Source organism: Xiphophorus maculatus, chromosome 9, assembly GCF_002775205.1.
Source record: "Xiphophorus maculatus strain JP 163 A chromosome 9, X_maculatus-5.0-male, whole genome shotgun sequence".
NCBI classification, from domain to species: Eukaryota; Metazoa; Chordata; class Actinopteri; order Cyprinodontiformes; family Poeciliidae; genus Xiphophorus; species Xiphophorus maculatus.
The window spans coordinates 19,633,431-19,651,643 of NC_036451.1; the positions used below are offsets into that span (position 1 = coordinate 19,633,431).

General features: G+C 39.8%; 1 protein-coding gene across 1 annotated transcript in view; it reads left to right on the plus strand.

Annotated features, from left to right (window-relative positions):
- polrmt (RNA polymerase mitochondrial) overlaps positions 1-12,097 on the plus strand; it is a 47,926-nt gene extending 35,829 nt beyond the window's left edge. Inside the window, exons 17-21 of the mRNA XM_005795713.3 lie at positions 4,172-4,270; positions 4,541-4,613; positions 7,180-7,271; positions 8,691-8,764; positions 11,404-12,097. Of these exons, the coding sequence (XP_005795770.2) occupies positions 4,172-4,270; positions 4,541-4,613; positions 7,180-7,271; positions 8,691-8,764; positions 11,404-11,453 (388 nt within the window). The 3' untranslated portion in view covers positions 11,454-12,097. The remainder of the gene's footprint in view (positions 1-4,171; positions 4,271-4,540; positions 4,614-7,179; positions 7,272-8,690; positions 8,765-11,403) is intronic.
- Positions 12,098-18,213: the final 6,116 nt, after the last annotated feature.

Sequence of the window (18,213 nt, forward strand, 5' to 3'; positions counted from 1 at the left end):
TGCATTTTGCATTAGTGATTGCTACGCACAGTTTTAGTAAATAATTGAGTTAAAAGCAAAAGCTCTGTAGCGGCAACACAAACTAATTCACATCGATGTTAAAAGAGATCTGTTCTGGTAATCACAAGGGAATGTTAACGTGTTGCCTGCTCTGTTAAACTTCCAATCTTTGTTGGCTTAAAGCTGCTAAAGCTAGCAGCTGCTCTAGACATTAATAAGTTTAACAAAACAATTATATGAATTAAACCGCATTGATTCAGATAAGTTTTAAAGACGAAGCTTCTAAATGAAGTCTACTTCCTCTTTGATGAGCATTAAATGTCTTAAGTGTTGAGGGGAAAGTTTGAAACAAGCTGGAGTCATAAGAGGTGAGAGGAGCAAAACACAACAAAGAGAGACAGACTGAGAGACAGGAATGGTAAATGAAGTAATGACAGAGGCAGAGCAATGGAGACATGGCCCAGAAAGACTGACAGCTGTCCTCTTCACTCTGACATCCACCACTCTGCCGATCCTGCCTTGTGAATATGAAACAACAGGCAGAGTGGAGGGAGAGCAGGAGGGCGGTGGGAGTCAAGAGTTGAGAGGAAGGAGACAGCTCTGCCTTTTTTAACTAAAATTGAAGATCTGCTGTCAGCAAAACCATCACTGTCTGAGTGGAACTTGACAACATCATTACAACTTGCTTTGGTCTCGCATTAAAAACGTATCTTCTTGTCTTTACAAACCACCATAATATTATGAGAGCTTACTAAAGCTCAGGGTATCAAATCATCTATTTAGCTGCTGAGTTAAGACCGCATGGTGTGCAGGGTTCCTGGGGATTGATTTTTATCAATTTCCATGTCTGAAGTCTGGAAAACAAAGTTTTATGAATGTACTTCTTGCGTACATTTAGAAATAAAACTGTGAGTTTTAAATTTTATTCATATTTGCCTCATGATTGTTCTTGTGCAGCGGCAATTTTTCCTTGTACTTCTGGGTTTAAACCTGGATCAAGCATGGCTCTTGAATTGGGTTTCCTATAAATGCCAAACAATGCATTGACATTTCATGTTGGTGGCCATTTAGTGAAATGAAGGTGTCATCAAGATGATCCAGATCTTAACAATTTTTAGCTTGTCAAGAGTTCAAAATAACAGCACAAACACTGAATCAGGAGCAACCTTCAGGGCTGTTTCATGATTTGTGTGTGTGTGGAGGGGATGTGACTTGTGGAATGTCTGGACGTAAATTCCCATGATGTCCCACAAATTGATGAAAATACCAAGACAATTAAGTTAGCAAAAAATGTTTTGAAATGGAAAATTGTCTGTGTCATAAGGAGTGTTTAATCAGCAAAACTAAAAGTTATGAATCTGCTGGTTCAACTCGTTGGCAGTTATTATAGTAGATGGTAGAAGTAATCTTTTATTCATCAGTCCTGTCATGTAGGAGACTTTTCCAGCTCATGAATGCGGCGTGTTGCTGTTGTAATTTCTCTGGAAAATATTAGCCTCATAAATTCTTTGCTTCATGAGTCAATTTCATTAGACTTTCCATAAACGACGTACATAAAGACTCCTTTCATTCGTTTTCTTCTTCTTGTAATGAATAATGTGTGCAGAACATTAGATTATGTACTGACGGAGCAACATGCGGTAGATTTTGCCTGAAGTAAATGCATTGTGTTGTTTTTTTACAGTAAACAGCAAAGCAAAGTGTTATTAGGTATTTCTACTGGTAGATCTTTGGTGGAGTAAATGCAGCATGATTGGAAGAGAAAAGCCTGCAATAGATAAAGATTAAAATCTTGATGAAAGCTTGATTTGAGAATTATTCATGGCTTTAAGTCTAAAGTTTAAACCTCTACATTATGTTGTTTGTTTATATGTATTCATAAGCCCAACTCAGGACTCTGATCACAAATTAGCTTAGGCTAAAATGCTGTATAGTTTGGCATCACATTATTGCAAATGGAATAATGACGCTTTACATTATTTTAGCCCCAGAAGAAATAAAATTAGCTTCTCATTTGATGCATTTTTGTTTTACATATTTGTGTTAATATGCGCTGAGACTGAGAAAGCCATCAAACAGTGAAAATCTCTTAACCGTCCATGATTACGCTTGTGTCTTTGCATTGTGTCTCTCAAACCAAGGATCAGGAAAAACAGACAAAGCTTCTCATGTTTTCACAGCAGAGCGTGCTCTTAAATGAATATCCAGGTGTCTTGTTTTTTCGCACAACTCGATCCCTGAACAGCAGGACTAAAAGCACTCTGACAGAAGGCTAACATTTCCAGGCCAGAAGAAAAAAACAAAAAACAAAACCTGCTCAGACGAAAAACGAGAGTGACAGACTGCCGTGGTGTGTTCCTGCCTGTGTGTTTGTGTTTCAGCTTTGGGTTTTGGCTCTCTCTGCTCTCTTTGCATTTCCATTAGAGGAATGTTCTGCTCTGTGGCAGCCCAGAGGATTTGAATGGCTCAGGCTCGGGTAATGGGAATACAGGAAGGGAAAGATTGACACATTGCTGTTTTTGCTGCCGGTTTCATCACCAGAAGCAGCGATATAAAATTTTTTATTTAAAATAAATAAATACATTTAAAAAAACAAAACAATGTGAGCACACATGAGCTATATTTCTAGAATCTACTCAAATGAAGTAGATGAGTTCAGATTTGCAAGACGATCTGAACTCATCTCTTGGAGGTCAGGATTTCAAAACTTTTCAATAAAGTCTTTAGAAAAGTTTTTTCCAAAATAACAGAGGGTACATTTTACAGTGAATATCGGTAAATATTTGCCCGTGAAGGTGTCCTTACTATAAAAGCAGTGAGAGACGTCTCCAAAGGTTGACGCACACTCAAACAAAACAAACGGAGGAACCAGAGAGACATTCAGTCTGACCTGAAACAAGCACCATACACTGTAGCAGGCGCTGCACACTGAAGCGAGTAGGGCTCCATCAGAAAATGTCAAGGGGAGAAACGGTATAATAAAAAAGAGAGACAGACAAAGACTGAATCAGTATTTGCTGAGACACAAGGGATGTAGCAGAGGGTGTTGGTTTGGATTACAAACACATTTTGGAGGAAAATGTGTTCTCCATTGCTAGAAAGCTAGATTTGAAGAGAAGGGTTTAGCTCTTTGACTAAGGAAGCTAATAAAAATACCAAGTTGGTAACAAAGTACCAAGACACAATACGTTATTGGTGATAGAAGTGAGTCCCGACTTTTAATGTATCACCAAACCCAAGACACTCTTAAATCCACCTTTTAATTTCTAATGTCTCTGTAACTGTGGATGAAATACTAATATGGAAAAAAGTTTGTGCCCTTGTTAAAGATGTGTAAAAATCCATAAAAAATCCATCTTTTAATACGATCATATAGTTTTACATTGAAGACGTACAGCCATTAATTTAATCACATTTACTTTTTAAAAATCCTGTTAAGAAAAAAAATCTTTTTACAAAATCCCAATTATTTGTACCAAAATCCTCAATAAAATAATTGCAACCAAATCATTTTTCATCTTTATGCTTTGCTTCTTATTTTTGTCATCAGCCTACGACTTTATTGTTTGCATGGGCCACGAATAGAACATCATCATTTCCACCCACTGGCTGCTAGTGTGGACAAGGACGTACATTTATCTTTCCACCGCCCAGCGTGAGCGGGACGAAAAAAGCTTGTGTGACCGTGAGAAGTGTAGCAAATAGTGTGGTCACCATGGAAACAATAACATTACACCCCTAAACAACATGCTGAGCTGTTGTTTAGGAGTGATTCCTGAAAAAAAGCCTTTTCTGTCCTGTCATCATAATTGTAAACACCAGAATCGGCTTCATTCGCCAACTTTGTGTTCACAATCAAGGAGTTTGACTTTGGTTCTGCTCGAAAATATAAACATATGAAAAGAGAAATTAAAAGTAGGCATGTGGAGTTTGTCAAACTAGACTGAAACTGGGAATGAGAAATGCTCTCCCTGTATGCCTAAGCCTTGTAAAATGTTATGGGGTAAGACCGAGCGCTGTCCTTGTATGACCTCAAAACAACAAAAAAAAGATTTGCTGACAAATGTTTATGAATAGTAAGCTCAGATATCCTTAGATGTCGTGTAAGAACTGCAGGATTTGAACTACAAAATAGTTTTTCATGTTCTCTTGGTTGCCTGTGGCTTTTCAGGAGGCCCGACACAGTAAAACAGAAGAATGCATTCCCGCCCAACTTCATCCACTCTCTGGATTCCACACACATGATGCTGACTTCACTTCACTGCTACAGGTATTACTGTTCAAAACATAACATGGAAAAACAAAGATCTAGTCCTGGCATTACTCACAAAACTCATTTTTCACATATGCAGCTTTTTACTTTTGCGTAAACATGATGTCAGAGCAGTGGCTGCACATAAAACAGACCTTGTTAATGTTAGAGATTTGTGAGAGATGAGATCTTTCTAGTCACAACTGATGTTGGCTTTGTTTTGACATTTATGGCTGGTTTTTAGACGTTTTCTAACGCCTCACTGCCTCTGCTCTCATCCTCTCTCAGTGCCGGTCTGACATTTGTCTCGGTTCATGACTGTTTCTGGACCCACGCCCTCACCGTGGACACCATGAACAAGGTATTACGTTACAGTCACCTCCTGTGTCCTCAACCTTATCATCCGTTCACAGCTGCTCCTGTCCGATCTCGATTCGTCAGTGTTGATGATTTATTTGTGGATGTTTTGGGGGGGCTTTATTGAAGCTGAAGATGGCGAAAAGTGACTCAACACTCAGAGCTTTGTTTTCGATGTTAGAGGAAAGATGAGAGCTTTTTTTTTTTTTTAAGTACCAAGACACTGAGGTTGCAGGCAATCGAATCAATTTGTGCCATTTTTGCGACTGGCATTTTGCTATTGCAGACACTTCAGCTAAGTGATGCCACTGATACAGACTTCCAGTTGTCGCCGGCTCATACATTTTCAGGCTGCAGGGAGCAAACCGAGCCTGTCGAGCTGAATAAACACCTTCCTGTCTCTGCATGTCGAAAGTAGATCCAGACTGAGACACGGTGCGGAATAAAACGGATCAAATTATCAAAAAGCCCCAATTTTCTGTAGCGACGCCTTCAGAACAAAGTCGCGGTTTTATGTCTTTGCCTGATCTCCAAGGAGTTAAAGGCATTGAAGCAGGCTCCTCTCACTGCATTTGTTCTCCATCTTTTGATTGGAGGGGCGTATGCCTTCCTCGTTACACAGGTAATTGAACACAGCCGGAGAGCAAACGGGCACCAAATATCTTCATCATCTAAAGCAATTGTTTAAATGATAACCAGTCTGTTCTCCATCCTCTTTTACTCACTTTGGGGCTGTGAGCAGCCTGCCCAGGATGTAATCAAGAGCGGGATTTACTGCATGATAGACCGACCAATCGGAAAAATTCAGAATTCATGAGGAAATTGACTTTTGCTGCATAAATCATGCAAATAATGCATAGAATTTTTTATTTTTTTTTCCCTGAGACCTCCCTGATGGCTCCGGAGATGTGGGCACAGCTGTGGATTTTAATTGGGTGGCGGGCGGCTTTGCATGGTTAGGAGACGACTCACGCTGTGTTTTTATTCTTTGAGGAACGACGTAAATGTTTTTCTTGCCCTCATATTGCTGTTTGCTTATTAATCTGACCTGAGTGCAGAAATTCTGACTTATGAATCATTCAGGTACAATGAGAGTTTCTCAAATGTCTGTTTTTCTTTGGGGTTAGCATGGTTATAAACAGGGATTAAATTGGAATTGCAGGTTGGGGGGCTATTAGGGGGTGAACTATAGACATCCACAGTAATGGGAATGTTTATACCTCCTCCTCTCTACTGCACAGATTGTCAAGTGTCTCTTTAATGGCGCCGGCTCAGCTGGCTGCCTGCAGACACAGCTCCTGTTGTGTGCTGTAACTGCGAAATAATTTCCCTGCTGGGATGAATAAAGTAAAAATTATTATTATTATTATTATTTAAATGCATTTTATTATATTTTTTTTAATCTAAGATAGCATCGTATTTGAAGCGGGCCATTTCACTCCTTTTAATAAATATGAACTATGTTTGATGAGCTAAATATTTCTTAACTGAAGACATGTCATTCAAATCTTTATTCTGTGTATAAATGTTGATTTCATCAACTTGGAACAGTGCGTGACTTGGAACAAAAGTTTCACACGTCAGACAGTGTTTGATGTTCTGGCCATAGTTTTATCCATGATCCAGGTGATTTTAACAAATTCAGATGTATTTTAGATTTTGTTATCATTAAAGGCCTGCATGGTTGGTGGTAGCACTGTTTCCTAGCAGCTAGAAGGTCCTGGCTTCAAATCCCAGCCTGCGTCTTTCTGCATGGTGTCTGCATGTCTTCCTTGTCCGGCTTCCTCCCACATGATTGTTAGGTTAATGGGTGTCTCTAAATTGTCATTATGTGTGTCGGGGTGTGTGTGTGGGGGCGTGTGTGTGTGTGGTTGTTTGTCTTTTATGTTTCTCTACTTCTTTGTTAACCTGTCCAGGGTGCACCCTGTCTCTCCCAATGACTGCTAGAAATGGGTACCATTCAATCTCCACTATTAGTAAAATGAATAAAAGCGCTTTATATGGAAAAGGATCAATATGGAAAATAAGAACAGGAAAACTAATTGCATTTCCAGACGTTATTTCCTGTCCGCATTGTCTAAAGGTTACATTCATTCACATAACCACATACCACATAACAGATATGACTGTTATAACTGGTGATAATCATAGGCTGTCAGTGTTTTCACACACATCCTTTTATGTCCTCACAGTTTCTGTCTCTCTCGAGATTTAAAACTTTTGAAATTTTCCTCTGGGAAAGTGTTAAATTTCAAAACATAGAATCCGTCAGTACCCTGTTGAAAATGCAGTATTTTTGTTCCAGGCGTGACCATGTAGTGTCTGCAGTACAAAAACTGAAGGAAAAAAAAAACATTTAAGCAATAGGTTGTGGAGACAGCACAGAGTAAAAGTGTGTTATTTTTGTTGACAGAGCAGTACTTTTTCTGTTGTCACTTCCACTCTGCTCTGTCTCACCTCTGCCCACCTGTTAGCTGCTCAGCTGGTTTGTGTTTCTTTCTGATGAAGTCCTTAGATAAAACTAACATCTCCTCGCTTCACTCCCCCACTCTCCCTTTCCTTCCTGTCAGATCTGCCGGGAGCAGTTTGTCGCCCTGCACAGCCAGCCGATTCTGCAAGGGCTGTCCAACTTCCTGCTGCTCAAATACTGCTCCACAATCCAGTAAGTTTGCACAGGAGCGCATTTGATTTATAAGCTTAGGAGATGTGAGTCTCCTGAGGATCAATGCGGCCATGGATTGGTACAAAGAAATAACATTCAGGCAGAAAACCAAAATATATTTACAGGTATTTGTGCCTTTTCCTCCTGTTTTTGGATTGTCCCCACACAAGAGACCGTCAATGCCATGGATCTTTTTATTCTTTCATGATTGGCTGTCACGAACCGCAAACATGCACAAACAAAACAGAACATGTAAGGTGGCGAGAGCGAGTTTTATTTTTTCCCTCCAGTCGTCTGTGACATTGGATCCAAAACGATTTCCACTCTTTGTGCCAGCCTTACTGGCCTCAGGCCGGGTTACAGTCATCGACTGTCTGTGTTTTCTCTCCTTGGGGTAATTGGGCCCTTCTCCACATCAGCAACAACAAATCTCACCTTCTTTTAAACTCTGTCAGTACCACTGTTTGAAAACTACACAGACAGAGTTTGAAAGACATCAGAGGAAAAGGACATAAAGCTTCTGCATCTTTTTCAACATAAAATTGATGTTTTTCAGACACCACATGAATGCATTTGTTTTGATTTGTTTGTGTTACATTAGGTACATCTTTAGCAGAAGACAAAATCCTTCCAGCACTCTTTATAAAATTACATTAAAGTGTTTTGGAGATCCAGATATAATCCAAAAATCTTTTTTTCTTGTTATTCAGTTTAGAAAGTGGAACTAGCATTTTTTTTAGTCTTCAGTTCTGTTCATTTTGATGTTTACGATTTACAACTAATAAAAAAAAACAATTTTTGAAAGTTACATAAGACCTTAGAAAATGTTTAAACAAACAAATGTTATTTTATAGTTTACTATAGCAGACTGACAACCTCCACAAGGAGCATGAGCCATGAAATGTCATTCCTGTAGAAGCTGGCTTATTAGTGGATAGTTGAGTGGAAGGAAAAACTGCCGCAAGAAAAAAAAAGAAATATCAATAGGGGAGATTACAGCCTTGAGAGGATTGTGAAGCGAAGCCCATTTAAGAGATTTGTTGGTGAATGGAAAGGTGTGGGCTGCAGCTGGAGTCTGTGAGTTTCACTTTTTGAATGTAATTATTTAAATAAATCTGCTTTTTGATGGTACTGCAAATTACAGAGATGCACTTGTACGCTTAAAGGTTGTAGCAGTATGTAAGCAGTTTAACTTTAGAAAAATAATGTTTTGTTTGTAATAGAAAATGCATACAGCTTGTATTTTGCTGGCAGCTGTAAATGTTTCACCCAGACATGGAGTTTCTCACTATCAAACAGCAGCACTGATAACATCTGACATGGGCCTCAAACTTCCTTTAATACACAAACTCATTTGTCTGTTTGTTTTCAAGTCTCATTTTTTCTCTTCTTCTTCTTCTCCTTCTTCTTTCCTGACAGGAGGGAAGCCAAGAACAAGAAGTACCAGGAGTACAGGAGGTTGATGTTGCTGCTGGCCAAAGTGCCCCAGACAGGTCAGTGTCGGAGAAACAACTGGCTCCTCAAAGGATCAGATTGTCTTTAAAGGGGATCCGAAATAAACAGCATCCTATCTTTTACTTTTTTCCTCTTACTTATATGGTAAAAGGATGGCTGCATATTTATCCTCTGAAGATGTTTGTGAGTTGAACCGCAATTCAATCTGGGGCGATTTCTCTAAACAGTTTTTTCTTATCATTGTTCTCAATGAGATTTTTTTTTCCTCTTTATAGCAAATACAGCCAAATTTGGTTTGATGGCAGACACATCCATATTTTTTTTTTCTCCTTTGATGCCGCTGGGTTTTGTCTAGGACAGCACCTTCCTGTCATTGAGGTGGATTCAGGCTTTTCCTGTTACACAACCCCCATCTCTCTGTCTCCATCTGTACCTTCACTGTTTGCTTGGCACTGACAGCGGGGTTGTATAAATCGATTATTGTTAATTGTGTCCCTCTCTTGCATAATCAGCTTATGTTGCTGAGACGGGTCAGGTGTTTCCCTCATCGCGCACACGCGCGCTTGTGTTTGTGTGTGTCTCTGCCACAACAGAGTCAGTGAAAACTGAAATTTATTATCATATTTAGGCATCTGAATTTGTTAGAACGAGGGAGCAACTTGGTTTCTGTGAGGAATCTAGAAGATCAGATTGGTGGGTGGATTGACAGTTCCTGTAAAACTATTTAAATCCTTTCAACTTCTTCATGTTTTGTCACATTGCAACCTCAGACTAATTTTAAATTTATTGGGATTTTATGTAATCCACCAACACAAAGTGGAGTATAAGTATAGAATGACATATTTTCCCCTGAATTTCTACCAAACCAACTTAACTGTCTCTCCTGAAGAATGCATCCCACAGCATTATGCTGCCACCACCATAACACTTTTCAGATTTTTATTTGGAAAATATTTAGAGTTGAGGTCCTGTTGTCTTTTGCTTAATCGTTGCTTTTTATCAGTATATCTCCCGAATAACTAATACGATACATTAACGTTTGTTGTAGTAACGTGATGAAATTTTTAAAAAAAGGATTTTTTGGGAATACTATTAGCAGAAGGCTGATGACCTAATATGTTTTTCATAATTAGCTCAGTTTGCTTTGAACGTTCTCCTCTCAGTCTAAGCACAACAGTGTTGTTTGATTTAATCGCCGGAAATTATACGGCGATGGCGAGTCCTCAACGATGGCACAACATAAGATCGAAAGCAATTACAAAAACACTTTGTGTGGTCGACCGTTGTTTGGATTTCCCTGTTGGGAAGGTAAATTATGCAGCCTCGTGTTGCCAAACAGAAGCAGTTTTCTGGTTTATAGAATATCAATACAGCGTACCATGGCTGCAGCAACACACACAGGTCATAGGTGAGTTTATGCTTTAAAGCGCCCATGTCACCGTTCTGTTTAGTCATTTCAGTCTTCACTTTTTAATGTTCGTTCCTCAATAATTCACGCTGCAGCTCCCGGTGGTGAACACAGCTGTCAGAGAGCAAACCAGGCAAAGCACACAGAGCAGGACAGGCGCTCATGTGGAGCTAAAATTAGCATTTGGATGCTTTATCAGAGTTCATAGGAAAAGTTCAGCTTTTCACTAAGACCTGAAACTAATGTTTTAATTAAAGTTGTTTCGCATGTGACAAAAAAAGCCACAACTTTTTTGACAGATGTTTTGTTTCTCTAATCAGTGTCAGTCATGTTGTGTCGTGTAAATAATGGATTGATGGTTGCTCATACTATTTAATATGATTACTAAAGACTCCACAGTACATAGCAGTATACACAATGAAGGGATTCAGTATTTAATTGCCAGTTGTATTTTTAGTTTCTTGCATTTCAAACTCTACTGTCTGATAATCTGTTTGGCGAGTTGAATGGACTCTAACCGCCTTTGATTCCTGCAACTGATGTTTATTTTATTGGCTGAAGTTCACAAACACTGTGATGATGGAAAAGAAACAGTGCAGAAATATGGGTTAGTATAATTGCAATATTTAACAACATCATAAATGCATTGTTTGCAAAGTGCTTTAAGCCAGCTGTTAGTTTTATATATGTTGGTTCTAAAGAGCTTGGCAGGTTCTTAAAGTGAACTTGATCAAGTGTTTTCTTTGACCTTGGATTCTTTTGCACAGATTTTCAGTCCATTCCTTATGGAATGGTCTGGGCAGGTGTGTGTTAAATTATAAGGAATGTTGAAGATAAATCAGGAGTTATAAGGCCTGTGATCTGAGAGTCTTCCCTCAAGTGATTAGCTCAGTGGGAGTCTCTTTGATAGAACAATACTTTGTTTTTAGTTGTCTGACCTTTGGTACTTTGGTAATTTAACTGATTCAACAAGAAAATTGGAACATATTTTGTTTTTATTTTAGACCGCTTTTGAACACAATTTCTGATTGGTTCTGTAGACACAAAGTACTGATGCATTCCTTGACTTTTAGACACTTTCCATGTCCGAATGAGTCACAGGACAAGGTCACAGTAAAACATGACGTTATTCATACCGTCAGGTTTCTAGTCGTAACCTGAGCAACTATTTGTTAGTAGGAGGAATATGGCACTGCGTACATAATTTATGGTCTGCAACATCTGCCCGCTGACTCGAACCTGCTTTGACACGGCCTCTTGTCTCTCCAGGTGATTTTGATCTGCAGCGGGTGAAAGAGTCCACTTACTTCTTCAGCTGAGAGGCCCGCGAGGGCGAAGCAGGCTTAAAGAGATGAGTGGAATTGACAGAGTGCAGCAGGGAGGCTGCTGCTGGCCCAGGAGTCTCAACAGGCTGTGTCTCTCTCGCAGACATGAGGACATTGATCTAGCCGCGCCCTGCCTGCCTTCCTGGCCCACAAACTGCCACTGGAGGCGATCACAGACACACACACACACACACACACACACACACACCCAGTGAACTCATCTGATTAACTGGCTTTCAGACTGCTGGCGAAGGTGGGCGGGATGCGCATCAAGGTGAAAAAAATGAGGGAATCGGCATCGGTAGTGAACGTTAAGCAACGAAAGAAACATACCTCGTTTGTCCGATGTATATTTAGGTACGTATTTGTGTTTATTTGCAAAACTTGAATCGAATGTGAGCTGTGTCTTTTCGTCCGCAAGTGAGAAACACTTCTGTCGCTCAATCATACTGACAAGAAACTTTCTTACTGACTGCATTGGGAGCCGATTAGTGGTCTATGAGTTTGTATGTGTGCGAGATGCTGTAAAGACCACCTGTGAGCTCTAACCAGCAGGAAAAAAATGAAGATCTTTTTTTAAGGTTAAAGTGTTCTTGGTTCTTGCCTTGGAGAACTGAGCTTTTAAATAAATGTGTTTTCTAAAATCTCCTGTCATTTATTCGACTCAAAAGAAGGCTGATGTTTGTACTGTCCTTAAGCAGGATGAATGAGAGATATTTAGTGATATATTTAAATATCACTGTGAGAGATGAAGGCCTCCCCTTTTTGATGTGCCACAAAGGCTTTCAAGGCATCACTAATCAACTCAGATGTTATTTCTCTGGGCCAGAACCATATCTGGATGTAAAAATAGCATGAGTGCTTATCTGATTATTACTGCAAACGTTACAGCACTTTCAGACAAAAGGTGCTGCCGGCGTTCAAAGGCGAAGGCAGCCGCGCCGCCAAAGAAAGCCGGCTCCTGTGACAATGTAATGAAATGGAAATGATCTTGGAGTGTGTTGATTACGCTGTGGAGGGTTTTTTTTTTGTTTTTGTTTGTTTTTTTTGTCAAATTTGCATGCCTCTCCGGCGTGCTTGCGGAGAGGCTTTTCATATTTTATGATGCACATGGGATATTTGACTTTGATTAGTTGTTTTTTTTTATTCTGGTTCAAATTATCTGACACCTCACCCGCTGGATTGAGTCAACAGTGATATATGCCCTGAGCTGCCTTTTCTTTTGGCTGATGCTGGTGTTTGATAGGTCTTAGTAACTTCAAGCACCGTACTATTTTAGGTTCCTCTGGAATAAGTCAGACTGGAACTAGAAGTAGCGCCGATGCCGATTGGTCTGTCGGCCAAACCTCTCTCACAGCAAAGCAAAAGACGAGAGTGGTTGATTACCTTGGAAGTCTGCCAAGGTAGATCTTATCTAACCTGCCAAGGTAGATAAGATCTGTGGATAAGATTGGATCACCATCCTCTCAAAATGAAGAAAATCTGAGCCGATAAATCGGTCCTCCCCTTATTTAAATTCCACACTAAACTTGAATGCAGATATTTGTTTTGTTTTTAAGGAGTCTCAGACAATTGTAACAAGAGATGCAAGATTTTTTTTTTCCTTAGTTAAGAACAGACCTACAGGTTCAAAGAGGCTATTTAGCAGAGCTCTATTCTTAATATGCTTTGAAAACAACAATTCAGTCAATAAGATTTAATTTAGTCTTTCATTCAGTCAGATGTAACACAAAGTCCATTTCATAACCTCTAAACTTTCTTTTACGTTTTGCCACCTTATGACCACAAGCTTCAATTTCATTAGGACTTTCTGTGACATAGGTTCCAAATTATTTATAAATAAAAATCTAGAAAAGTGTGCCTTTCATGTTGATTCAGCCGCCCTCACTAAACCCCACTAAAATCAATTGCGACGAGTTGCAAAATGCTGTGTGGCAGAAAACAATCACCATCACTTTAGGCAAACAAGGTGGTAGTAGCACCACTAACAGTTAATTACAATTACATTGTAGCGTGACGAAGTGGGGAAAAGTTCAAAATGGGGGAATACTGTTACAACGTACTGCATTGATTTACATGTTATGTCACAGTATTAATCTGAAAAGTTTAGATATTAATTATATGAACAATAACCTCACAAAAAAGACTGCAGTTACCTCGATACATCTTAAAAGGAGAATCAATCAATTTGTATCCTCAGTTTTTTTTTTACTTCCCTTCTTTTTTGCCTTAATGAACAAATTAATTATTTTTATGCTATTATAAACCAAAGTCTCCTTCTGCTATGCACGCCTCTTTTCTCAGCTAGCTTTCAAGGTCTGACCTCTCTCTTGTACCACACGCGCTCAACATGCATCACATTTCATACCGTGACACGACCTCAACACTCCAACCTCGCTCCTGGACGGATGCAGAGATGCTGGGGTCTTATTGTGGCTCACACGTGACGGAAAGTTAACTGGTGACTGTCGATCAGCTGAAAAACCTGCTGCAGTACTTGAAATAGCCGAACCAGGAGCAGGTTGGTGTGAAAGAAGAGGTCAGGTGTGAAAGCAGCACATCTGTTTTTCGTTGGGAGTCGATGGTGTTTGGTTTAGCCTGCAGCTGATTGGCTGAGGGAATCTCTGGCGCAAAGTGCAGCTACGATTTAGCTTGACGGGTCATGAGACTTCAGGAGAATGCAGCCTAATGATCTTTCCTCAAATAACAGTATTTTAAAAAAATATATATGTCAATTTTTATGACTGAAATGTGAGCTTTTTGTTTTAATTATATTAACTGATTTAAAGTTTAGGGCTTCGAATGACCAACTGAAAGTATTATGAGGCTTGCACACAACAGCTCCATGAATAACTTATTCAATGCATACTTTACGTTTGTTTTATTGTAGTGGCAATTTTATTCTGAAAATTTAACACAAATTCCATCCTTTAATTTTAATACTCTTATTTGGTGACAAATTAATTCCACATTTAGACATGTTTAACTATTATCAATACACATAACAAACCTATTAAGAGTAAATGTGCCTTGTTTTGCTATTTATACTGTAAATGCTGGACTTTCTGGCCAGAACTTTGGTCTGTCAAAATATCTCCAGTTAAGGAGATTCACCTCTAAGATACCAGATTATTTTTTCTGTACTTTAAAAAGAAATTTGTTTGCTTATTAAGGTTTAATGGTTATTTCATACCACTGTTTGACTCAGACACCATGTAACAACTTATTTCTGATGCCCTTACACTCTTTAAAATAATGGATGCTTTTTTTGTTGTTGTTTTTTTTTTTTCCTGTAGCCTGTCTTTCTATAGGAAGAGAGCTGCCAGGCTGTTTGAAGTTACTATGCTTGACTGCTTGACTTTCTGCTGGCATGAAGCTGGATGTGAGTCAAGTCTAAATTGGTCAGGAGTGTGAGTGTCTGCGTTGGTGATAAAGTAAGAACGTGATGATGGTGTTTCCCTGTCTCACACTCAAAGCATGCAGCGATAATCTACTGCCAACTATGACCACAAAAAGAAATACTAGATGAGAGAAATAACTAAGTTACAACTTAGAAAAACACCTTTACTTTGTTTTCTTTTTCCTTTTGGTTAAGTAGAATCAACAAACCCATCAAATAGAACTTTCTGACATGAAGCAGACCAAAACGGTCTCAAGAGCAACACATCATACCTTGATCATAGAAAGGAACAGATAAGAAACTAAGTCATTGGCATCTAGAAGTCTGAAAATGGCAACAAAGCCATTTCTAAAGCTTTGAGGATACAGGGAACCACGGTGAGAGTTGTTAACAACAAATAGAGAAAACATGGAGAAGTGCTGCACCTTCCCAACCTGTCAAAATATCTCCAAGAGATATTTCATCCAGGAAGGACATGTAAAACAATGCAGGCCTCACTCCAGTTAATGTTCGTGTTCATGATTCAATCATTAGAAAGAGACTGGGCATCCACGGGTGAATTTCAAGGCAAAAATCAATGCTGGCTGAAAGAAACTCGAAGTCCCATCTTACATCTCAGTCTTTGAAAAAAAAAATCTTTATGACTCTCAAGACCTTAGGTAAAATATTCTGTGGACAGATGAGACAAAAGAGAACCCTTTTGGAAGCTGTGATCCTGGTCACATTTGGTGTCAAACAGGCTGTCAGAAAAAATGGTGTGATGGTCTGGCGTGCTTTACTGGACCGAGACGACCCGATGGAACGACGAATTCTCCTCTTTGCGAGAAAATCCTGACGGTGACTCACTTGCAATCACTTCATGGACTTATTCTCAAGAACACTTGGGTTTTGCAGCGATACTGTGCTCAAAACCACACCAGCAAGTTCACCTCTGAATAACTCAAAAAAACCTAAGTGAGGATTTTAAAGTGGCTTAGCTCATGTGGCATGACCTTAAAAAGGCCGTTCAGGCGTGGAAGCCCTTCAATGTGACTGAATTAAAACAATTCTGCAATAAAATTGGGTCAAAATTGCTTAACTGTGATCTAAAAGGCATTCGTAGTTATTTCAAATTAATGCTCGATGGCATTTACAGATGCCATACACATGCAGTTTAGATTTAGGAGAAAATATTTATATCTTTTTTTCCACAATAGGTCTGGTTTGTGGAACCAGACCTATTGTGTTCTGGTTCCACAAACCAGACCACAATAAGGGACCACAACAAGGGACAGGAAAGCCTGTCCCTTGTTGGGACAGGCTTTCCCCTCAATATATGAAGTGATCATTTGAAAACAGTATTTCATATTCACCCAAGTTGTCTGTGTCGTATAGTAGCATATGTGTGAAAAACAGAACAAAACCCTAATCGCGTTGGCCTCGCGCAGTCACGGCGCCTAATTGTGCGAATCTGAATCTTTATAATTCAGCCAAGATTGTGCGACCCACCTTTCACCCAGACTTCATATAATCCCTCTATGGAGGCTCATTTTCAGCAAAGTTCGCGTCAACCATAAACACCACGCCTCTTGCTGACTCAAGCGCGCTCGACACAAACTTTCGAAAGCGCGACAATAACTCACCCTTAAGAGACCAAATACTTTTTACCAGCACTCTCGTGTCACTCACTCAGCGCTGCCTGCCTCCACAGCAGAGGTATTGTCTCGCAGCACAAAGCAGCGTGTGTGGGGCTTTCGGGAAGCTCTTTATTCCAGCGGCAGCACCATCAGAAAGTGAACACTATGCGAGTGTTAGCCGCTATCTGCCAGACATGCCAGAGATGGAAGTCACTCTGCGATAGCTGCACCACTCACTCTCACCGAGAGGACTTTGATTCTCCTGCCAGGCTCCTGGGCTCTCCCGGCCTATCTGCTGCCCCGGTGGTGTCGAGAGAGCCCTGCACTCAGCAGCACTTGCAGGCGGGAGCGGAGTGTACAGACAGACCTGGAGGGGGGGGGGGGGAACTGGGCCAGAGCTCTCCGACGGCAGGGGAGAGGAAGCAGGAGGCAGCGCAGTGGGGAAACAGAGACAGGTGATGCAGTGTTGGCAGGTGTGTGCGCGTGCACATCGGTGTGAGCTGCTCTGACCTTTATTCTGACTGACAGGTAGTGATGCCTTGATTAACAACCATCCAACGCACAGCTGGTAGAGCGACGCTTCAGTGACTTAAACCGACACCAGGTTTTACCCTTCTCACATTATCGACAAAATCAAAGCCGAGACCTTGTAATGCTGATTCTGATAAGTTTCAAGTAGCTGCAGCTGTTAAACTTATTCACTGCGTTATTCAAGTGAAAAGTTTGGTTTTTTTGTTACGGATCACGGACCAAGAGGGGAAATTTTAAGACAATGCTGTGAATTTTGTCTTGGCCCAACAAACAACCGACTTTTGCATCATATCAAAACCTGTGTTACCACAAGAAGATGATTCAGAGAGAATTTGTCTACTAAAAAACTCTGAACTGCATACCACCCACCAAAATATTGAACATCCCTTTAACATCCCCGTGCATTTAATTGTTTTTGAGATGACTCTGCTAAACCTCTGCCCAAACATAGATTCATGCACAGTTGCATATTAAGACTAATGTGTAACCAGAGAGGCAGAAGAGAGTGTAGTCGATACAACCGTCGCTGTCAGGAAGGCAGAATAGGTTCCTCGTAAATTATTGATATTTCCAAGTAGCAGGATGGGGCCAAGACAGATGATGTAAAACGGCCTAAATGGATGGACAAACATATCATTATTCTTTTTTGTATGACATTTAAAACTTAAAATGTAATAAAGGCGGTATTTCACCATAACAGATGCTGTTCTAACACGATGAAGTGCTGGTTTCAAAGATTGAAGAAGCAGATATTAAATTCTGGCTGTGAAAGTAAAGCAATAACATCATGACTGTCAAAAAGCAGAGGCATTCACCATGAAATGCTCTCACTGGAAATTTTGCTTCCGTTAGGAAAGCCAACTTAAGCTTCAGTGCTTTTATTTAATACATGATTGCCAAAAAGTAATAACTGAAAAGGAAAGTAAAATATTAAAATGTAACTCATTTGTTTACATTTCTGTGATTGACAGAATTAAAAAAAAAATATGGAAAAAAGAAAAGCTGGGGTTAAAGTCAAAAATATTCCCTGCTAATGACTTATTTCACCAAGGCTTTTGTTTGTTTTTAGCGATGCAATATTGATTGGGTTTATTTATGGATTTATAATAGGTGGATCAATATTTTGCTGAGAGGTGTTGCAATTTCATTTGAGGAGAGTTAGAAACTCTGCTCTGCAAATGCATAAAGAAAGAAGGGATGTCACAGA